At 38.7% G+C, this 17,340-nt stretch overlaps 1 protein-coding gene across 2 annotated transcripts in view; it reads left to right on the top strand.

Moving 5' to 3' along the window:
* LOC130595705 (cAMP-specific 3',5'-cyclic phosphodiesterase 4D-like) overlaps positions 1-17,340 on the top strand; it is a 201,432-nt gene that overhangs the window by 114,330 nt on the left and 69,762 nt on the right. For both annotated transcript variants that reach the window (XM_057402686.1, XM_057402687.1), the window contains exon 2: positions 3,834-3,957. In XM_057402686.1, the coding sequence (XP_057258669.1) occupies positions 3,916-3,957 (42 nt within the window). In that variant the 5' untranslated portion in view covers positions 3,834-3,915. The remainder of the gene's footprint in view (positions 1-3,833; positions 3,958-17,340) is intronic.

The following is a 17,340-nucleotide window of genomic DNA, read 5'->3' as shown; positions in this document are numbered from 1 at the left end:
AGACGTGGTGGGACAGCTCACATGACTGGAATATAGTCATGGAGGGCTATGTCCTTTCCAGGACAGGCAGGCCAGCCAGGAGGGGTGGTGGGGTTGCTCTTTATGTGCGGGAGCAACTACAATGCACCGAGTTCTGTCCAGGGACAGATGACAAGCGAGTTGAGAGTCTGTGGGTGAGAATTACGGGCAGGCTGGCAGGGGTGATACTGTCGTGGGTGTCTGTTACAGGCCACCAGATCAGGGTGAGGAAGTTGACGAGGCCTTCTACAGGCACCTGAGAGCGGCCTCACAGTCACAGGCCGTGGTCGTCGTGGGGGATTTTAACTTCCCTGATGTTTGCTGGAAGGACCACTCGGCAACCCAGCCACAGTCCAGGAGGTTCCTCCAGTGTATGGATGATAACTTCCTCCTGCAAATGGTGGATGAGCCGACCAGGAGAGGAGCGCTGCTGGATCTCATCCTCACTAACAAGGAGGATCTGGTCGAAGCAGTAAGGGTTGAGGGCTGCCTTGGTTGCAGCGACCACGAGATGGTGGGGTTCAGGATCTTGTGTGGTAGGACTAGTAGAATACCAAGTAGAATTGCAACCCTGGACTATAGCAGGGCAAACTTTGTCCTTTTCAAGCAATTGCTAGGGGAAATCCCATGGGCAAGGCTGTTTGAAGGTAAAGGGGCCCAAGATAGTTGGTTGGCATTCAAGGATTGCTTTTTCCGAGCTCAAGATCGGAGCATCCCGACACGTAGGAAGTCAAGGAAGAGGGCCAGGAGACCTACATGGCTAAATAGGGAATTGCTGGGTATGCACAAGTGGAAGAGGAGAGTTTACAGGTCATGGAAGGAGGGGCTGGCCACTTGGGAGGAATATAAGGCTGCTGCTAGAGGATGTAGGAAGGCACCTAGGATGACTAAGGCCTCCTTAGAATTAAACCTGGCGAGAAGGGTCAAGGACTGCAAAAAGAGCTTTTTCAAATACATGGCAGACAAAACTAACGCCAGAGGCAATGTAGGCCCACTGATGAATGGGATGGGTGCCCTGGTGACAGAAGATACAGAGATGGCAGAGTTACTGAATGCCTTCTTTGTCTCTGTCTACTCTGCTGCAGGCAGTCCTGAAGAGCCCTGTACCCCTGAGACCTTAGATGAAGTCAGGTCAACGGAGCGGTTTGCCTTAGTTGATGAGGAATGGGTTAGAGACCAGTTGAGCAATCCGGACATCCATAAATCCATGGGTCCTGATGGGATGCACCCGCGGGTGCTGAGGGAACTGGCAGAAGTCATTGCTAGACCACTCTCCATCATCTTTACCAAGTCTTGGGAAACGGGAGAGGTGCCTGAGGACTGGAGGAAAGCAAATGTCACTCCAGTCTTCAAAAAGGGCAAGAAGGAGGACCCGGGTAACTATAAACCAGTCAGCCTCACCTCCATCCCTGGGAAAGTGATGGAACACCTTATCCTTGGTGCCATCTTAAGGCATATCAAGGATAAGAGGGTTATGAGGGGCAGTCAACATGGCTTCACCAAGGGGAAATCATGCTTGACCAATCTCTTAGCCTTTTATGAGGAAATAACACAGTGGATGGATGATGGCAGAGCGGTGGATGTGGTCTACCTTGACTTCAGCAAAGCATTTGACACAGTCTCCCACAGCATCCTCACAGCTAAATTGAGGAAGTGTGGTCTGGGTGATCAGGTAGTGAGGTGGACTGCGAACTGGCTGAAGGAGAGAAGCCAGAGAGTTGTAGTCTATGGGGCGGAGTCTAGTTGGAGGCCTGTAACTAGTGGAGTGCCTCAAGGGTCGGTACTGGGACCAGTATTATTTAATATATTCATCAATGATTTAGATGAGGGAATTGAGTGTACTATCAGCAAGTTTGCTGATGACACGAAGCTGGGAGGAGTGGCTGACACGCCAGAAGGCTGTGCTGCCATCCAGCGAGACCTGGACAGGCTGGAGAGTTGGGCAGGGAATAACTTGATGAAATATAACAAGGGAAAGTGTAGAGTCCTGCATCTGGGCAGGAACAACCCCAGGTTCCAGTATAGGCTGGGGAGCAACCTGTTAGAGAGCAGTGTAGGGGAGAGGGACCTGGGGGTCCTAGTGGACGACAGGATGACCATGAGCCAACACTGTGCCCTTGTGGCCAAGAAGGCCAATGGCATCCTGGGGTGTATTAGAATGGGGGTGGTTAGTAGGTGGAGAGAGGTCCTCCTTCCCCTCTACTCTGCCCTGGTGAGACCCCATCTGGAATATTGTGTCCAGTTCTGGGCCCCTCAGTTCAAGAAGGACAGGGACCTTCTGGAGAGAGTCCAGCGCAGGGCAACGAAGATGATTAAGGGAATGGAGCATCTCCCTTATGAGGAAAGACTGAGGGAGCTGTGTCTCTATAGTTTAGAGAGAGGAGACTGAGGGGTGACCTTATTAGTGTATATAAATATATAAAGGGGGAGTGTCACGATGATGGAGCCAGGCTCTACTCAGTGGCAAACAATGATAGGACAAGGGGTAATGGGTACAAACTGGAACACAAGAGGTTCCACTTAAACTTGAGAAGAAACTTCTTCTCAGTGCAGTGAGGGTGACAGAGCACTGGAACAGGCTGCCCAGGGAGGTTGTGGAGTCTCCTTCCCTGGAGACATTCAAAACCCGCCTGGACACATTCCTGTGTAACATTATCTAGGTGTTCCTGCTCCGGCAGGGGGATTGAACTAGATGATCTTTTGAGGTCCCTTCCAACCTCTAGCATACTGTGAAACTGTGTGAGATCTAAGAGTTCATTTTCTGTTTGGCAGAGGTGGGCTTTGGAGATTCTCAAAAACTTTATCATTTTAAAACAGTATGTTATGCTACCAAAACAATACTAGTGTGGGTGATACCTAACTGTGGAAAATATTTCTTGTACCCATACAAGCTGCATCAGTGATGTGTCTGCCCATGAGGGAAATACACCTTACCTTTAATCTTGATGGTATGATTGATACTGTATTAGGAAATCTTACCAGAGCAGCTCTGTTGGTCAGAAATTGCACTTCACCTCATCTTTGGCTGATAGAGCTAAGGAAAAAAATGTGTGCAGAGATGTAACTGGCTCAAATGAGAACTTAAATCTTTCAGCTGTTTGATCCTGTAGAATATGAATTTCCCTTTAACTCTACTCTTCCGTGATTACTGCTGTGCACTTACCCAGAGGCTGATGAATGCTGATTTTCAAAGTTGCTATGCCACGCCATCATCAATTGCTAAAGCTTTTGCTTAGTATTATTTTATTAGTATTTTGTTTAGTATTATTTGCTTTGTATTGCTATAATACAAAGACCAATTTGTCAGATTCTGACAACTATATAAAAATTCCCAAGTGCTGGTTTAAACATCCTTCGGCACCTGGATTTTAAAATTATTCTAGTTTACCTTCTTCCCTTAAATTCAGCATACAGTCTGCCAGTCTGAATAGTATGCAATTTAACAGGTCATTTCAGACTGAGAAACTGAGAAAATAAAAATACCCAGTAAGCCCTATTTCATTATTACAAACAATACTGCCAATATCTAGTTAAATAACTGTGGCAAAAAGCCCTGCCTCAGAAGTCTGTAACCTTCTGTAATTGTTTGGGTTGGCATGTAATTGTTACTGATGGGAAAGCATGCACTGTTCATGGACATACTTGTTGTATGGTTCAGGGTAACTGTATGTGTTATGAGTTACTGGTACGTAAAACATCTGCTCTAATGGATCTTAAGAATATTTGCAACTTTTATGCTTTGAAGCAGTGGCTTATTCCTAGATGTTGTACAACTTGCAAAGACCTTGATGCTAACAAGATTAATTTTCTTTCAGCATTACATCTGGCATTCAGATGGTCAAGGAATAAAACCTCTCCTTTGAAACTTTCAAGACACTTCTGATTTAGTCAGTCACCATGAGCAAGAATGCCTGTAGTGCACGTGGGAAGAGCAAAAATGTGAGTAGAAAACTTTCTTTTTCTTGTGTCTATTTCATTATCAGTATTCTTCCATTCTACTTATGTGTTGTGTTAGTCTTCCAAATACCACTTTCTGAGTATAACAGTAGTTGTGTTAAAATCTTTGTTAGTTATACCCCATTCTTGTACCTGCAGCCTAAGTAAACATGTATGGGTGACTTACACATACAAAGATAACATTATTTAATAGGAGCATGTTTTGGGGTAATTTTTTTGTAATTGAGATTTTTTTCAGAGTGTATTTTATACAGCATTATTAAAAGTGATTTCTTTTTCTTTAACATTCATTGCAATGTGATATACATATTATCTGTAACGTACTCAGTCATAAATATATGCCCCTGCACTGATATTAGTATCACAAATTGCACTTCACTCAATTTGACAATGCATTGTTGACTGTGCAATTTTCCATGAGATCAGTGAAAAAATATGCTAATCATATATTCATAGATTTGAATAAGACCTAATTTTGTTTAGTTTCTGGCTTTTGTGGTGTTCTTTTGTCCCATATGTGTATGCATGTCTCCCAGTATCCAAGAGTACTATTGAAAGAGAGGTTTCAGGTGCTGAATGTGTGGTATTATATGACAACGACTGCCTTTCAGGCACAGACAACACTAAATGCTCCTTTCTATTATGCTACTACTATATTTAAGCTGTTGAATCTCCCCTTTCTCCTAATGGACAAGGACACTTTATTTAAGTGCTTTGAAAAGTGGTAATAGGAAAGTTCTAGTGTGCATGTACAGGGACACTGAATCTACAAAGACAAAGAATACAGTTACATTATTTGTTTTCTGAAGGAATCCTACCTTATATGTAAGCAGAATTCACTTCAGAAATGTTCCACATCACTCTGGATTCAGACTTTTTAAACTTCCATGAGCATCTTCCACCTTGTCCTGTAATGAAATCAGAAAGGCTGTCTCTGTGTCGTTGCTGTTAATGCCTTGGTGTGTCCTGCTTCCTTCTTGCCTTTGCTGCCTACATCTTTCAATCCAGTGGTGTTGGTTGTTGGACCAAGAAGATGAGCTTAGTCAACTTCATCCAGAATTACTCAAGTTTCTCTCAGGTGTGGGAAGGGAGACATCTCTGGTCAGCCCTGATGACGAGCTTTCTGAATCTGTCAGGCTCTAGCTGCTTGAGCTCCTGGCTATTGGCATTGCTCTTCTTGGCTTATTCTTAAAGATTTCTTAAAAAAAAAAATATATTAATCTCTATGTAGAGAAGTTTTTCTATCCTGTTATTTTACTGTACATGATATCAGAATATGTATGTACAGCCATAGGGGAAAAGTGACAGAAGTAAGCTAAATTCATCATGATGCCATGGTTCGACATGTGGATCAAATATACAGCCTGATATGTCTCAACAAAATGAAGATAGATATTCAGAGTGCTTAATAAATCTTCACTGTTGATGTTGTCTGACCTCCTGAGCACTAGGTAAAGTGTGAGACTCTCCATAACATTTTTAAAAGACAGAAAAGCATAAGATATCAAGGTTAGCTGATATAATGAGATTTGGTCAAATTAAGGGGAAACGTTTTTTCAATTTAAGTTAACTGAATGCTTTTTTATGTTAATCTTTATTAATTCAAAGGATCTTCATATTTTCGTACAAATGTCCTAGTATATGTTTTGTGAAATTAAAAGTTCAATGAACATACTGAACATTTCAGGCCAGAATGAGAATTTTTAACCTACAAATAAAAGTCATTATTTTTAGTGTTAAATTGTTGTACAAATTTCTGTCTGAACTTAATCATAACCACCTGCAGCTATTTTTGTTTAAACAAGGTACTATTGTGTGCTTCTTATCTTTAAATTGAAAAATACGCAATATTTAAGAAATTATTTTAAGCCATGAGGTAGTATGCTGTTTAAATAAGTTCATGACTACTGTTCATAGTGGAATAGTGGCACCATATAAACAAAAGTGACTTTGGAGAAATGTCTCATTACATATTTTGAGTACAACCAAAGATTTCATATCACATCAAATCTTCTATCTTCCTACATGTCTGTTAATTTGAATTTGGATTGCCAAAATTATCCATGATCTGCCAGACCAGTTATTTAATCAAAAGACTTCCTAATGATAGAGTAAAAGACATCAGTGAACTGAATAATCTTAAAAATAAAAATGGAATATGGCTTTTATGTTTATTTTGTGCTCTCACATAGCTTTCAAGGACGTTTTTAAGTTTCTAGGAAGTATGGCAACCAAAGTCTTGGTTGAGTGTTTTCACATGCTACTGAGTGTAATTTATCTAATACAGAAATTGAATCTGCAGATGCATGTGAACATTTTGGTTTTCTCACCAAATGCAGAACTAATTGTGCATCGTGACCTAACTGAAGCTTAGTTTTGCTGTGTAGAATAATAGAAACTGCACATAGAAAAGACGTTAAAATTTCCAATTTTTTTCTGACAACGCAATATGTATAATAAACTTATGTCCTCAGACAGTACAATATATATAATCCTGCTAGTGCTTTGCCTTCTCCCTAGCTGGTTTGCACAGTATTGCTATACATTCTTCTGCTGATAATCCATGGAGTTGCATTTAACTCTGTTTTGTAATCGGAGTTTGCATAGTAGTCAGGTCTTTCTTTCACTCTGGCTCACAGCAAGACATCAGTGAAGGTGCCTGTATTTATGTCCTTTCAGTCTATGTGTACTATTTGTCTTGTTCCTTTTCTTAGGTAGCTTTTTCTTTCTTTTACAGTTTCCTCATAAATAAATTCCTCCTTTCCTGAAATGTCTGTGTTTTTTTTTGGGTGTCTTGAACTGCTTAGAATATTCTAGGTATTTTATTGCTTCAACTTCCATGACTTACCATCTGGTACTTCTGAAAATACAGCTAAATGTTGTTCTTTCCCACTTTCCCTCTATCTAATTTGGTACTTCCCCTCCCCTTACAAAATTACTTCTAGTATAGGACAGGGATTTTAGTTAGTGCTGATCAGCTATGGAAGAAGACTTTATGAATATTTTCAAAATAAAACACTGAACTGAATTTTTTTTGTGTTTTAAAAGGGCTTTATATTATCTTTGTAACTGGACTAACAAGCTAATGTATTTCTACACACAGCTTCACAAATTTCAACATAATCTGTTCTTAATCAAAAAGCATGATGGAATACATTATTAACTGGTATTTTTAAAACCAAACTTTCGCCCTATCTTCAGTTAAACTAACACAGCTTTACTGATGATTAATACACTATAAATAGTAAATTTTTCAATAGACTATTGTAATAATTGCTTTCTGTAGCAATATACTGGACGCGTATTTGGTCAGCTACAGGAAGTGAGATTCTACTTTCGGGTGATGAGGGTGCTAGTATATGTGGAGAAAAGAAGTCTGAATGCTACACTGTGTGGGTGTTCATCTTGGAACATTGTGTCAGAAGTGAGTCAACTCTTGTGAAATCAGAAAGTAGCTATACTGGAAGAAAATGAAACAACCAAGAGGATATGCTTAGCAACTGGGCCTGCTTGAACTGTGGAATTTCAACAGCTTCAACAACAACAACAAAAAACAGAGCTGGGGACAGAAAATAAAATTAGAGCTTTAACAGTGTTTAGTCAGCCTTTTAACTTAAGAATATCTGTAAAAGTCTAGAAGTGTGAGACTGTTTTGAATCATAAACACATTATATATAATGTGTATTTCCAGCAGCTGTAACTTCTGGATAAACTACAGATCCCTTGTAGGAGACAAAATGGCTGTCTCATTCTCTGATCAAAACTTTAAAAGCAAGGTTGTGACTACTGATGGGATCAAATGAATCAGGACCTCAAAAGGGAATACTCAGACTGCAGCAAAGCTTCTGAGAGCTTAGCTGCATGCAGAAGTTGCGGGGGGGGGGGGGGGGGGAGGTGGGGTGGAACTCATGCAAATGGCAATGCAGAGAGCACCTACAGAGATGAAGATCAAAGAAATGCAGAGAGCTGTTTGCAGATAGCGTACTCACCGAGCTGTTTTCATCCAAAGTACTTACAGTTAGATTGTCATAACCTTTACTTATGATGTCAGGGTGTGAAGAAGTTAAAGACTTCCTTTATTCCTATGCTTATTGCTGCTTAGATTATGACTTACAGAGATAACAAGAGCCAGGGGTTCTTTCTGTGCCTCTCCTCCTGTAAGCAAATGGTCAGAGAGAGGAAATGTCATCCTGCCTAAACCAGCCAAATCTAGCACACCTCTCTGCTCACCAGCTAGAATAGCTGCTCAGCAACAGTATAAGATACTCTACACCAAAAAGTACAGTGATGTAAGTCTCCACAGAGAGTGTGAAGGAATTGCAAATAAGTTCAGTTCTAGGCCGTTTTCTGTCACAGTGCAGTTCTGCCAGACAGCAATCCTTGCTTTAGGTCAATAATTCTAAGTAATTAGAATTTGTCACTTTGTCAACATAAACAGGGGAAACTCACAGTGTTCCAGGAGCATTTTTCATAATAAGTTTATATTACTTCCAAATAAATCGATTTTTCTTGCATTGCCAATGGCTATGTCCATTTGTTAGCTGATAGAAGGATACTTAGAGGGAGACGGATTGGACTAACCATTCTTTGTTAATGGGAAACAATTACATTATGTATTCTTTGCCTTATTCCACCCCTCCATATGTAATACTGCTTTTATAAATGAAACAAGGAATAAAAAAGGAGAAGGTGAGACGCTGCTAACAGTCAAATTGAAACCCATTCAGTGGTGCTGCATTTCCCTTAATGTCAGTAACTGCGGTTGCTTGGCAGACATTTTAAGCATCAAGTTCTCTTCAGCAAAGCAGCAGCTGATGCACAGGAGGTGCCTGAAGAGAGTAAGTAATGCCTGGATCAACTTTAACCCTTTCTGCATGTTTTCTAACATTCCCTCTACATGCATTTAGTAATTTATATCTATGGGGAGAGTCCAGTCTGAGAAAGAATTGCGGTATTTGACCCCCAGTAAATATTTTTAACAGCCAATTACTATTTATTCAGTTATTTTGGGTTAATTTACTGTATTCACATGAGTACATTTGTCAATCCACTTTTAATTGTGGGTTTATCATTTGGAGAGAAATAAAAGGTTCTATAGCAGGAAGACACTTGTGTATTCCTGACAGTGCAATTACAGATGTGTTTCTTTACTCCCACTCATTCTGAATTTCTTCTTTTCTGTCTTCCACCCTCTCCAGTCTCTCATGGATGTTCCAACTGTTATTTGCTACAAGACTATTCTGATCAGATTTCAAAATCTCTTCTCCATGCTTTTATTCCTTCTGCCTCTGATATTTCTGACATAAATGCACATGCTTTTATCATCATTCTCTCTTTTTTTTATGACTCATCTCATGGTTCAGCTCCTACCTACTTTCTTAACAAAGTTCCAGCCTTTTTTAAACAAGTCTTACCTCCTCATCTCAGGCTTGGCAATACTTTAAAGTTTTGACCTATAACTTCACCATTTTGGAACATGAAGACACATCTATATGCTAACAGACATAATAAGCCTAAACTGTAACTCAAATGCCATCCACAACTATGTAGATTTAAAAAATAATCTGTGGACCCATAACATTTGTTTAGTTTACATCAGCAGAAAAAAATCTGTTAATGATTTGAATGTGACTGTCAGAGAATTTTAGAGCTCAGCTATACTGGCAAACCCTTGCAATGTAGCTGACTCTTTGGAGTTCTTGCACATTTGTGTCACTGGTAGCCTCTGTCCCAGTTCTTCCTAGCTCCAGGGATAACTGTCTGCCTGAAAGGCTGTATCTATCTTTCAAGCAATACAGATTATTTTTATTCTTCTGAATCCACCTAATGCTGGAATTTAGGCTGTCTTTGAAGATGCACAATGGATTGTTCAGGCCCTGTTTCATGGGTAGCACTGAGAGGTCTCAGCTCTTTGTATCAGAATTGCACCTATTTCTGTGTTTTACTGCTTACTAATTGCTGCAAACCAGCTCCTGTTCTCTGAAACCAGCTCCAGCCCTCTTGTTTTCGTTGTTTGCTATCACCTTGGTAATCATTTACTACTGCGGTGAATGTAGCAAGGTGAGGTTCAGTCTCTTCTCCCAAGTAGCAGGTGATAGGACAAGAAGTAACAGCCTCAAGCTGCACCAGGGTAGGTTTAGACTGGATATTAGGAAAAAAATTCCTTCCCAGAGAGGGTGGTCAGGCATTGGAACAGGCTGCCCAGGGCAGTGGTGGAATCGCCATCCCTGGAAGTGTTAAAAAATTATGTAGCTGAAGCCTTTAGTGATATGGTTTAGTTGTGGTCTTGGCAGTTTTGGGTTAATGGTTGGACTTGATGACTTTAAAGGTCTTTCCCAGCCTACCTGGTTTAAGAGGCTGAGAAAGTCGGAAGTTCTGCTTTTTATTAAATTCCTTTAATGATTATGTTTACCAAATTGGTTTCTGGAATATTTGCATCTTATCTGCATTGAATTAATACTAATTTACTCAGTAACAACTCTGTAGAGTTAAATCTATCTACCTGTGTATTTTAAAGCACTTGTCAATATCATTCTCTCATTTTTGATCTCAATGAAAAAGAGTCTTTGTCAGGTTTCAAAGAACATGTCTTTTGCTAGCTCTTCAATATAATTTGAGCACACAGTTAACAGAAAGAGACGAGCAGCAGCAGAGTTAGCTAAGCATGTGCAGCAAAAGATGCTGTAAAAAGCTGGTATCTTCCTTCAGAACTGGGTCTGGTTCATGTAAATGTTTTAATATTCAAAGTCAATCTTGGAGGAAAACCTGTTTCCAAATGTTTTGATGAAAGTTTTGGATTGGTTAACAGCTGTTGCTTGGAGATAGATCTTGAATAAGATTCCCAAAAGACCAAATGAGACCCTATGATGTGTTCGTTCCATGTACCTCTACAGAGAGAGCTCAGAGGGGAGAAAATTTTGCAGTTTCCCCTTCCATACTGCACTTCCATTACTTGTATTTCTTTTCCTATGTAAGATCCAGAAAGGTAACGAAAGCAATTATATAATGTCCAAATTAATTAATCTGTTATGTGTAAACTGAACCAATTTCTGTATAACATCATCCTAATCAGGACATTTTGAGATAAAATATAGTAATGATAATAATAATATTAATAACAACAACAAAAACAATAATAATATAAGGCTCATCTGAAAAAGTCCATGAAGCAATATCAAAGTGACACCTAGGTAATTCGCATGCTCTTAAATAAGTGCAAACTGCAACACGATTGCACCATGATTTTTAAAAATGAACTAAAATACCCAGCATTTTTGGCTAAGGGATTGAGGAACTCATCAAATGTTGAATGAGGCAGGGATTTTTTTTTTCAGTGCTGTCATGGTTTAAGCCCAGCCAGTAACTCAGAACCATGCAGTTTTTCACTCACTCTCTCCTTCTTTCCCCTGCTCCCAGAGGGACTGGGAGGAGATTCAAAAGAATGTTGACTCCCACAGGTTGAAATAAGAACAGTCCAGTAACTAAGACATAACGCAAAACTGTTGCTACCACCAATAATAATAATGATAAGGGAAATAACAAGGGGAGAGAATACAACTGCTCACTACCCACCGATCAATACCCAGCCCGACCAGAGCAGTGACCTGCCCTTCTGTGTGACTGCCCCCAGTTTATATATTGAGCATGATGTGCCATGGTATGGAATACCACTTTGGCTAGTTTGGGTCAGATGTCCTGTCTCTGCATCATCCCGGCTTCCTGTGCCCCTCCTCACTGGCAGAGTATGAGACTGAAATGTCCTTGATTGGAGTAAATATTACTTAGCAACAAATAAAAACATTGCTGTTATCAGTGTTGTTCTCAGACTAAAGTAAAACCATAGGACTGTACCAGCTACTAGGAAGGAGAAAAATGACTGCAACAGCTGAACCCAGGACAAGTGTATATGCTGTGTTTCTTCTGATAGATTTTGGATTACAGTCTTGAGAAAACTGACTTCAAAACATAAGTGTACTTTTGAAAATACTTGGAGGCAATACTGCTCAATATTCCCATTAGGTAAATAAATTATTGAGTTTTCTACTAATGAAGTTTGAAATGCAGGCAAAGGCTATCACAGTCTTGTCTACATTCTTCTCACTGTATGTGCTTTATAAATAATGTCACTTAATAGACAACTTCTAACTCTTTCTGGGGCAGAACATTGCATATAATTGATTTCCCAGCAGGGATCTATATCTACCTTACATGACACATGCTGAGACCCAGATATTGCTTAGTAAAAATAGTTTCTGAATGATAATGTAAGAGCAAATGAACTGTGGTGGGAGGGGAAGACTTCATACATGGACAGTGAGGAAAAAAATTCAATTGTTTTCTATCTACATGCGTCAACGTCTCTGGCCACTCTGGTTGCTTTGCTTCAGGAAATAAAATGCTAGAAGTTTTCTCATTACCTATAAAAATTTCCTTCTAAAAAAAATTTTCAGCTGTTAGTCTTTTCATAAGAAACCAGCTGAATGGCACCATCTAGACAGTAAAGGCTCAAGTCTCAAGGGTTTTGCCATGCAGTTTTCAAAATAAAGCAATCATCTCTGTTCAAATATACTTAATGATTCTCTCTTGATAGAGAAAATTAGGTTTTCTGTGTTTATCTCTTGAAATGGCAGATCCTTTGTCCCAGGAAGGTGCTGTTTTAAAAAAAAAAAAAACAAACAAAAACAACCCAAAAAAGGGGCACTCCATTGGAAAATACATGCGATGAAGTGAATGTAAAGAATGTGTTGTTTTCTGGTAAGACTTGAGTGAGGGGCTGTGGAGGTGACCTTCACAAAACCAGCATGATGTTATTTGTAGCTGTATTTGGACCATTCTCTAAGTATCTTTGCAGGCTCTTCTGGCATCTCTTGTTACCTAGCAATTCTCTCTATTTGCCAAAGGAATCAATTTAAAACACCAATACCACCCAAAACGGGGGTGTGAAGACAGCTACAGTTTTCTTCTAGTGTCTACGCTGTACCACTTTCCTTCCACACTCTGAATGTTTGCTTATTTTTGTTCAAATTACATTCTCGTCCAGGCAAAAGATAATATTTTTAATACTTTAAATTCAGAGTAGCAAGGTGAAAATTACTTTTATATCAAATGAGTACCAGTACTGTGATGAGGGTTAGGAGGGTCCTCACTTACTAGAGGTACTATTGTCTGCCATAAAACATTGAGCTGTAAACATCAGAAACCTGTTATCTGATGTAAATTTCTGATTTTTCTCTCATATCTTCAAATGGTACTGCATCTTACCTACCTTTAAGCAAAATTAAACTGGTGTAAAGGAGACATAACAGTGATACCTATTACTAATCCATTTAATTACTCTTATAGTGCTTTTCCATCTTGTGCCTTTTGGGATCACTTTAGACGTAAAATCTCAAGTCATAAAATTATTTAAAAATAACTGTCCTGAATTTCCTTTTTTGCGTTGTCTCTTGATAGAATCAAAAGTTACTATGTTACTATCTCAATTGCAAGTATTTTTATAAAAAAATACTATCTAGTTTTCTGGGTAATAGGAGCATATAAAAATAATTGGAACACTTTGACAACTTCTGAACATGGTTATGACAGATGTCATATATACTGGTATTGAAAGTGCTGTTTCATATTTTCCAAACTGCCCTCTGGCCTCATTGGTTGTGCAGTAGCTTATGTAGTGATGTAGTCCCAGCTAACCATTTATATTTCCCTAATTGGGCACCTGATCAGAGCTGTTGTTATTTTACGAACATCTGCTATTTTCATGATTGCTTAGTATTTTTCCTCTATGCTTTGGTAAAAAGATTTAATTAAAATAGTTGAAATAACAGAGTGCAGAGGTGATCTACCCAGTTACAAGTCAGCAATTTGAGATTTTTCTGTGGATGAACAGAAATTAAAAAATCATTTTTCTGTAATTTATTTCAATTACTTTGTGTACCAAGTTTAAGTAATCAATCACTGTTGTCTTGCACCTTTTTAATAGCTAATGACATGGGAATTCTCAACAGTTGCCTACACCTTTTTCAAAAGGTATCTAGGAGATGTGAAATCCTTGCCTTTTTCTAATATCCTACTGCAAATGTTCTCTACCATTTTTCATTTCTGTTTTGGTACATTAAATAATTCAAAATTCTATGCTATTAGATGAGTTGTCAGAAGCAGAGGTAGACACTGGAACCTCTAAAGCTTATATATTGTCATGACAAACTCATCAATGTGTTGCATAGTGAATGAAATGTGACTTGCATAATTCCCTGGGAATTCAAACTGCCATGTTTTGATTGTTGCAATTACAAGAAACTAACTATGGCTGAGTATGTCTTAAATCTTCACCTCTTTTCTTCAACTATAGAATTTTATGTTTGTAGAAAAGTGTGTGCCTGTGGAAAAGGGAAAGAGAAACTGAGGATTATTTTTCCCCCTAGAAAATCTAGTTAGAATTAAATATATGCTAATTATTTAGCTTGTGCTGACCATGTCATTTGCTGAGTTGCTTCTTAATGGGCTTTATCAGTCAGCAGAACAGTCAAGATAAAGGATGCAAATTAAGGAATGCATTTATTGGATATTTCCAGCCTAATCGTACCTTCCCTTCCCTCTCTTCCTTCAGTGTTCAGAAGTACTAGTCTTCTGTTCATTTTTCCTTCAGTTAGCCATATGTTCTTACTCATTTTTTAGCGCATAACAATTCCTTTTACTGTTCCAGTTTCTGTTTGTGGCTCTATTCTAGCTTTAACACCTCCTCTGATTGTGTTTCTCCATGTTCCTCTAAATGTTAAATGTAAAGTAATAAAAAAAAAAGCCCCAACAAAAACAAACACTCCACTTTATTATTCTAAGCCTGAATCAATGAATAAAGCTGTAATAGAGAAGCTGCAGTAAATGTAGTGAGTCTGGGAGAGAGACCATTATTTTGGCTCCAAGAGTGTTGAAAACTAGGTGGGATGTATAAACGGAAAGAATAAATATGGTACAATTTATCCATCGCAGTATCACTAAGGAAAACAAACAAAACAAATTAATAGTGCAGTAAGATAGATATCATATGGTAGAGAGTGCTGAAATACTACTTTCTCAGAGGTGAATGATATTCTTTCTTCAGAAAAAAACCAAAACTCCCTCAGGGAAAGTATCTATTGACTTTAAAATATGCCTTAAGGTCTGGCAATAGAAAGTCCTCAGGCTTAGGAAAACTGCAGGTTAAAATATGTTTAAAATTGATTCATAGCTTTTGTCAAGGGTCTGGTGAGGTACCTCTGTTGGCATTTTACAGGGAGAAATCTGTGACAGAAGAAGGTAGATTTTATGTGACCTTGAAAACCTCTATGCAGCTTTGCACAGGTGTCATTGATGGGACTGGTGAAGTTTTAGAAACCCAGATTTTTCATTCTAAAAGAGCAAAAATACCATTTTTCTAATTGTTGCTACAAGCTAATAATGCTTGTATTAAACAGAAGATGTACAATTGAATTGACCAAAAAGAAAACAGTTGCATTACAAGGAGAATGAGCAAAGATTACTCATGAGCAGAGATTACTCACGGGTACTCTTTGAATCTTGTTCAGTCTGAAAAGCCTAAAGTAGACCTGAAAGCTGCAGATGTTGCTAGGGTTGTTTTAATGTGCTCAATATTCTCTCCTTTCAAGAACAGGATTAGAGCAGGGGAAAGGAAAGAATGTTGGTATAGCAATTCTTGAATATCCTAGGGTGAACAATAATTTGCTAACGCACTCTTCATTCCAAGACGTTGGTGGGTACCCAAGGCTGTACATCAAGGATACTAGCAACTACTTAAAGCATTAGCACTCCTTTCTGCCTTTTTCTGCCCATGACTCACTCCTACCACCCTACCCCCTTTGCCCAGTCTTTCTGGGGTTTTAAAATATACAGCCATATTAAAAGTGTTTTCAGAAAGGAAACAATCAAGGGAAGGAAGTGTGCTTTTTGCTTTTGCTAGGATGAAGGCGAAAAGGTTGGGTGTCACAACTCAGACGAATAGCTAATAAAAACTTGCTTGCATACATCTCAGCCAAACACTGTTTTTGTGTTTTTCCCCATACAGCAGTTTATCACAAATATCCAGCATTATTAAAAAGCAAGATCTACTTCTGATGTAAGAATTCCTTTCTGGATGCTATAGAAACAAGAGCGCATTCATGACATCACCAAGGCAACACAAAAATAACAATGTAAGCATCCCTTCATTAGGGGTTTGTGAAACTCTGAAATTACAGACTGGACAGTAGCAGTGTTGAAATGTTTGAAGATGCATGTTTAGTTGGTGGTCAGAGGTTACAATTCTGACATATGGGATTGTGTAGGAAAGACACATTTGTTGCCTGAGTTAGTAAGCAGAAGCATGGAAGAATAAAGACTCAACAAACTGTATTTCTAACCATTTCTCTCATTCATGAAATACTAAAATGAGAAAGTTTTTCAAATTACCAGAACAGAAACTAGGAAACTGTGTCTTCAGCAGAGCCGGTAAAGGTAAGGTACATGCCTTAATATAGCATTTGATAAGCGGAAAATTAGGGAAAATGTTTTTAAAGTTGGTGTTTCTTGTTGGAATATTAATATAAAATAAGCTACTAAAAAAGATGATTATATGAAAATAACTAAATAATAAAAAAATAATTTATAAGCTTGGGACATCTGGAGTTGAAGTTCTTTGTTAACATTAGTTTGCTGGAGTAAAACGGTGTTTTTCCTCTTGATGTGTAATGTTTTCGGGGAAACTTGCCTCAACATTTTTAATTGTGCATAAATGGATGCATGAGATTTTCTAAGAGTTTAATTTCTGGAAGCCACCATACTTTTGCTAAAGAAGCCCTAAAATTTGGAAAACAACAATATTTCTAGTTATGGGATTGAGTTTGTAGAGTGCCAGTTTCACCATAGGTAAAAATTCTGTCAATATAGGAAATGCTTGTACGGAGAAAGATGCAATTTCTCTTGAGCTCTACAGTAAGGTGCTACAAATTTGTGTCCAGATCTTGTACATTTTTATCTCTCAAATCTATGCAAATGGCTAACAATCCAGCTCCCCCTCCCATCCCCTCTCCACAACATCTTGAAGTTTTTTTAAATGTGTTTTCAAGTAAAAAATCTCTAAAAAATATAAATTTGTGATGGTTTTGTATGGTATGGTTTCAACGGATATAAAATGGATTACACTTGTAAATCCTTTTATTTACTGTCATGTTAGCAGTTAATTGGTGTGGTTGACATGCTGGAGGAAAGGGATACCACCACAAAGGGGCCTCAACACACTTGAAAGCTGGACAATGCAAACTTCATGAAGTTCAAAAATGCAAAGTGCAAGGTCCTACACCTGGGTCAGGGCAATTCCAGGCATAGCTACAGGTT

Source organism: Pezoporus wallicus, unplaced genomic scaffold (assembly GCF_028554395.1).
Source record: "Pezoporus wallicus isolate ANWC-B61680 ecotype Strahan unplaced genomic scaffold, APGP_CSIRO_Pwel_v1 contig_2870, whole genome shotgun sequence".
NCBI lineage: Eukaryota > Metazoa > Chordata > Aves > Psittaciformes > Psittacidae > Pezoporus > Pezoporus wallicus.
The sequence above is the reverse complement of the archived record's forward strand: the minus strand, read 5'-3'. Positions and strand labels throughout refer to the sequence as shown.